Consider the following 6,709-nt stretch of genomic DNA (forward strand, 5'->3'; position numbering starts at 1 on the left):
CGAAGCCCACAGGCAGATAGAAAAAAAGGACAGCACAGGGAAAGACGAGGCATTACCACCTCTATAGAAGTATATGTAATGGGATAGGTTCTCTCAGCTAGGACATAACCACACCCCTTAGCACTAGGTTCCATTACCAATAAAATAACAGACCTCAGCCTGCATCCTGAGTCACACAAGCTATTTAAGGATTTCTTTACTGACAGAAGCCTCTCTTAAGATTGCTGTAAAAAATGAATCTGCCAAAATGTCTCAAGGTGTTGTTTATAATGGGTTTCGTTTCTGTGCTCTGTTTCATCACTATGTTCTGGACTGAAGAAGAGAGCAGCATAATCTCTACAGAGTTGCATAATCAATCTTTGGAGTCACAAATATGGGACAAGAGATATGATTGGAAAAATCACACAAATCCAGTTCCTCTGGAGCTAAAACAGAGACAGTATGCTAGGAAAAAGCTGATTCGTGACTTCTGCGACCGCAAGGATGCCTTGAGTGTTCCTGGGATGAACAGAACCCTAGATGACATTCCTAACAGTGAACTGGAGAACTTAATCGTGGATGATCGCCATGGAATCATCTACTGTTATATCCCAAAAGTTGGATGCACAGAGTGGAAACGTATCATGATTGTGCTGAGCGAGAGCCTGAAGGTAAATGGGGTTCCTGTTAAAAACCCTCTGGATATTTCACATGATGACACCCACAAAAGAACAAGTGTTGTTTTCCTCAACAGATTTTCAAAGCAAGTGATGAAAGAAAAGCTTGAGAAGTACAAAAAGTTCATTTTTGTCCGACATCCATATGTTAGACTCATCTCTGCGTACAGGGACAAGTTTGTTAAGGAAAACCAGGAATTCTATACAAGGTATGGTCTTCACATGTTGAGGAAATATGGCAATAACTCCAGGCCCCCTGCTAACGTAAAGGTTGCCCATGCTGCTGGTATTCTTCCATCTTTCTCAAACTTCATCCAGTATGTAACAGATCCTGAAACTTTGAAGCATGGACTTTTTGATGAACACTGGAGACAGATGTATCGCCTGTGTCACCCTTGTCAAATAAACTATGATTTTATCGGAAAGATGGAGACTATGGAGGAAGATGCTGCATTTTTGCTTCATATCCTACATGTAGATAATATTGTGAAGTTCCCACCAAGTAACATCAACAGAACAGCAGAATCCTGGGTGAGAGAGTGGTATGCAAACATTCCTGATGAATGGAAGAGAAAGCTGTCAAAAATCTATGAAAGAGACTTCAAACTGTTTGGATACTCTGCTCCTTGGCAGCTGTAAAGTTCTCAGGAGAATTTGTAATTACCTTAAAGGCAGCACAGTTAGGACAGTCAGGGGAGTAACCATCAACTGGTTTGTATTACCACCTCATGAAATATGTTCATTAAAGTAGAAATATGTAGGCAAAGGTGGTTACAACAGTGAAAATCCCCTTGATGATTGTAAATATCCATGCATTTAAAAAAGATTCTTGAAGTCATTATTTCAAAGTCTGTTCTGCTTTTCAATATAAATTCTAATATGAATGTTAGTGAATGTGTGAGTGTAAAATTTGTTTTCCTTGGTCAGGAGGCACATTAAATCTCTATCTATATTGACGATATTGTTAACAACCTGAAATTAAAATGTAACGTAAAACCTTTCAGCATTATCTGTTCATTCTTTTTGCTTGATTATGTATTGTACTTGTTCATACAATCGAATTTGACTGCTTGATGTAACATGAGTAGAGAGTGCTTAGTGATATATTTCCCATATGTGCTCCTCCTATAGAGACTGCCAGCAGGTGTTTTATTTGTTCTTGTGTCAGTGCACTCAATTTTTCAAAGCCTTTGTTGGCGTGCAAATTTTGAGTTTTCATGTCTTTTTCATGTACTGTTGAACATGATGTGAGATGGAATATGAGCTGAGATTGTTTAGTGACATATATTACTTGGACTCCAAGTTGACATACTATAGCATAATTGAACTGACGTGGCATAAGAGATGATCTTTAGGTCCTCTTCCTGAACTTTTGTGTAGAGCTGCTCACAGACTTTGCCATGGGATAAAGAAGGAAAAAAAAACAGGAAAAACAACAGGGTGTGAAGCTCTCACAGGTACAGCACCTCAGAACAGCTACTCAGTTTCTAAACACAGTATTTTCACAAAATAATTCATTTCTTGAGGTCTTGTACTTTTGTAGTAAAATGTATTGTTCTGAGGAAAAGAAAAAAATTCTTGCTTAACCTTATTTTGATGTTGTTACTGGTGTTGATATTCATACCTGTTTTGCTTTGGTAATCACTTATAAAGCAGACTAGCATATTAGTGTTTGGACCTATTTCAATTTTTCAGTATTCAGTATTTCTATTCATCAATACTTTGCACAGAATTCATGTAAAATGCAGTTTAGATTCGGTTTAATTAACACTAACATTTAGATTCATTATGACAAACTGTTATGTGAGGGGAGTTAGCATTCACGTAAATAAACAAATTGCTGTGCAACCCCCCCCCCCCCCCCCCCCCCCCCACACACACACACACACACACACACATACACATACTCATAAACACTGCTGAACCTCCTCACACATACAAATAAACACAGAATACCTACAAAACATTGATAATTACACACAAAAATATGAAATATTCCATTCATGCTTGATCATGTGGAATCCATCTCATGGTTCCCGCGGATCCTTAAAAAGCCTTAAAAGGCATTGAATTCATTAATTTAAAAATAAGGCCTTAATTAGTATAAGGTCTTAAATCAATCTTAAAAATCTCAAAAGTCTTAAAAATGCTAAGACATGGGAAGTAGGATTTTATTTATTGTTTTTTGCTGACATTGCAATTTAAAATCTTAAAATAATTGGCAACATCTATTTTTTAAATACTTTACCGAATGCCTCTTGAATTAATGGAACACAGATCAGGATAGCGGAACGAACAACACACACATTTTGTTTGTGGCCTGGATGCTCAGAGCAGATGCACTGTCTGCTAGCTAGCGACGACATCATGTGGGGAAGTGCAAATTCATTGAAAATTGAGTATTCAGCCAAGATTGTTCAGCATGGCTGAAACCTCTACCAGGCAACAACCATTAACAAACTTTATATTAAAGGGACACATTGGTACAGCCATGTTGTCCATTTGTGTACAAATGAAATGAATATTTACTTCCTTTAGAGGACAAGATACACATATCACGTTCTAAATTATTCAGGTATTATCAATATGATCAAATCGTTGAGAAATCAAATTCATGATGTGTTTCAAGTATTTTTCGTACATTAACTATAGCTACAACCTGTATGAACTGATACTATTGACCTGATCTCAAATGCGCTCTATTGTAAACTAGGGTGCTTATCATTTACACACAGAGGTGTAAGAATGCACAGACTGCCTTTTGGCTGCTCACTGATGTGTCCAGATCTTGAATAATATGAATGCTGTATATTTTGAATAGCCACTATAACATTTCAACAGTGTTGCAATATTTCTCAGATTGATAAATTCGTATAAAAGATTGACTAATTGACGACAACTCATTTTCGAAGACTTTCCATTTTTCCTCAGAGGGATGGTCATAAATTGGTCCATTTCTGCTGCTTTTATCAATGAGAGGGACGTTATCTTTACTGGATGGTATCAAGCCATTAAGACAGGAATGAGAATCAGACTACACACGGGAAAAAAAAAAGAACTTTGTTCTACAAGTTTTTGTCGGACCTGTTAAGAGCCTATGCAAATTAGTTATACCGCACAAAACACACTAATATTTTAAACTTAAGTATGAAGAATACACTTTATTCATATTTTAGCTGTTGTAAAGTTGGTCTTAAATTTCATTCCAGGTGGCATTAAAAAAGTCTTAAAAAGTCTAGCTTGCATTAAGCTGTAGGAATCCTGGCATATACACATGTTGTACCGTGTACTCACATACACACATATATTTTAGAAATTCACACATATTAGAGTGAAAGTTATCACATACTTGTGTGTAAGGGATCTTGTGCTGGACAATATTGAGTGAAAGCATTTCATTACTTGCAGAGGAAATGGGCCTACACGCTGAAAGGTTAAAGGTGTCAATTTTCAGTATTTGGTTATCTGATTCAAATCAATACCATGTAACATAACTATGTTTCTAATGCATCTTAGCCTGATTCAGTTCCAAGTCAAACAAAGTGGTATTTAAGGGAATACAATTATTAAGTGATTTGCAGGTCAGGATTGTTCCAGGAAGTAAAAGCTTGCAATGTCGTAATAACACTGGTCATAGATTTGGTAAGAACACAAGCTGTGGAGACTAATTGCAATATTGTTGGCGTGTGAATGATTGTGGAGTGCAGAGAGTTTTAGTGGCATGTGTTATTTGTGGCATGTGTTACTTGGGCCCTGCAATAAGCAAAAATATCATTGTCCCTCTTAGTTTTTCATGTGTTTCTCTTAGCAAAACTGAAAACTCTTGTGTCAAGTGTATTGTCATAAAACTTGCTATCAGTGCTTAATGCCAAACTTTTAACATGATCAGATCAAGTGGCTATGTAGACTCTGCCCTGTTGGGCTGCTTGGTCCCCACATCGCTGCTTGCAGCTATATATTATCTAGTGTGTTTGTAGTTTTTGTGAAACGGTTTTACAGTGTGCATTGTGTTTGTATTGGTTGTAGGGTGTTGTTAGCTCTGATACACTAGACTTATTAATAGTGGATAAAGTTATTTTATACTTTATGGCTTGGGTTCTTTTGAACAGTTGGTTCCCCATTGTGATTCGTGTGTCATCAGAGGAATGTTTGTCGTAAGAACAGGGTAACAATCTATTTTTCTGTCTACCAACCGGTTTGATTTCCACGATTTTGTAAGATTAAATGATTTGAATAACATGTTGCCAGATGCCATTCCAGGAAATGGAGAAGGGCCTACATGCTGAAGGGTTAAAGGTGTCAACTTTCAGTATTTGTTTATCTGATTCAAATTAATACCATGTAACATGTTTCTATGTTTCTGTGTTTCTATTTTTCTGTCTACCAACTGGTTTGATTTCCATGACTTTGTGCATTTATAAGATTAAATGACTTGAATAACATGTTGCCAGATGCCATTCCAGGCATCTTGTTTGTGTTTAGAAATTGTGTGAGTATTGTGTGTTTTTCTCATGCACTATGCAGCATTTGCATTTCTTGTAGTCAGAATATTAAAGAGGGGATGAGTGGATGACACCAGGATAATTGATCCCCCTTAGCTGTGAGTAGTAACCCCACATTGCATACACTTGGACTCATTACATTCTGCCATACTCAGCAAGAAATTACAGTTTTTACGATTGCGTACACACTTGTTGCAGAATTTGGATCATTGTGTCAAAACTCTACACACAAGCCAAATAAGACTTGGAGATAAACATCTCACTTCCATGTCAAAATGTAACTCTGCAGTCAAAACCTAACAATCCTTTTTCAAAATGGCATTTTTGCAACAAAATGATACACGCATGCACCATTTGAAATCCTCTTTGAAAGCAGCAACAACACACTGATATACTTTATACAAAACACTGCAGTATACCTTTTTAATTTTCTCATACAGGCCTCTGTGAAAGATTGTTCCAGTAAAGTACATCTACTCATATTTCAACATTCACATTGCCATTGCAGGCTTTTACAACAACAACAACAACAACAACAAAAAAGAAATAAAATGACAGTAATCAACATAGTACAATATGCTACTGTGAACTCACAGAAACTAAAGTAATTACAGCAAAATTACAGTGCAATGGTAAACAAAAATGATATTGTAAGGGATGGGATGGATGGTTTATGGATCCCGCCTTCTGTTAGGGCCTGGCAGCGTCACCTTGTTCACATCACAAGCAATGTTGACTTCGGGGAAAATATTGCCTTGCGTGCCGTGTCCAACCCTGGATTGATCCCACCTCAGTGTCTCTGCATGCCTCTTCCATTGCTTGCAGAAGAGGCAGGCGGGCATGTGGTGGGTGGTCATACACTTTACAACGCCAAGCCGAAAAGAATTCCTCAGTAGGACTGAGAAATGGGGAGTAAGGGGGCAAGTATACAACTGTGAAGTTATTGTGGTTGGTGAACCAGTCTCGGACCAGAGCAGCCTGGTGGAAACTAACATTATCCCAGATCACAACAAACCTGGGATGCTCTGGTCTGACCAGTACAAGTATGTAGTGCATCCAGAAATGTGATTATGTGTGCTGTGTTGTAGCGACTCAGGGTGGCATGGTGATGGAGAACACCTTGCACAGATACCCCACCCCCACCAAAAGCTTACCTGAGGTCTATTTGTAGTGCTAAGGCTCAGACTGATTGGAGTTCAATTAATGTATAAGTGTTTTATTATGTGTGTTTGGGTGCTGCCAATTTCAGGTATGTTTTTCATTTCTAATAGAAGTGTTTTCCCAATGATTGCAAGAGGTTTCATTCATGAACAATGTGTCTATTGTAAGAAACAGTGTGTAGTGTTTTGCAAACAGTGTGTTGCAGGATTGCAAACAAAGTGCAGAGCAGAAGTTTTGGTGTTTGTAGTTTTGGTGCCTTTGCTTACAAAAGTTAAGGTTTTGGTGCTTTTGTCTAGGCATTCTAGTGTGTAATCAATCAGCAAAAACTGTAAGATTCCGGCCCAACGCCTGGTTTTAGCTAGATTGAATCCAGCTTCATCAATGAAAATG

At 37.7% G+C, this 6,709-nt stretch overlaps 1 protein-coding gene across 1 annotated transcript; it reads left to right on the forward strand.

The window, feature by feature from the left end:
* Positions 1-302: 302 nt before the first annotated feature.
* Positions 303-1,295, forward strand: LOC115810485 (carbohydrate sulfotransferase 12-like). Its single transcript, XM_030772417.1, has one exon. The coding sequence runs from the start codon at positions 303-305 to the stop codon at positions 1,293-1,295; it is 993 nt and encodes a 330-aa protein (XP_030628277.1).
* The last annotated feature ends 5,414 nt before the right edge of the window (positions 1,296-6,709 follow it).

The sequence above is a fragment of the Chanos chanos genome, chromosome 4, assembly GCF_902362185.1.
Source record: "Chanos chanos chromosome 4, fChaCha1.1, whole genome shotgun sequence".
NCBI classification, from domain to species: Eukaryota; Metazoa; Chordata; class Actinopteri; order Gonorynchiformes; family Chanidae; genus Chanos; species Chanos chanos.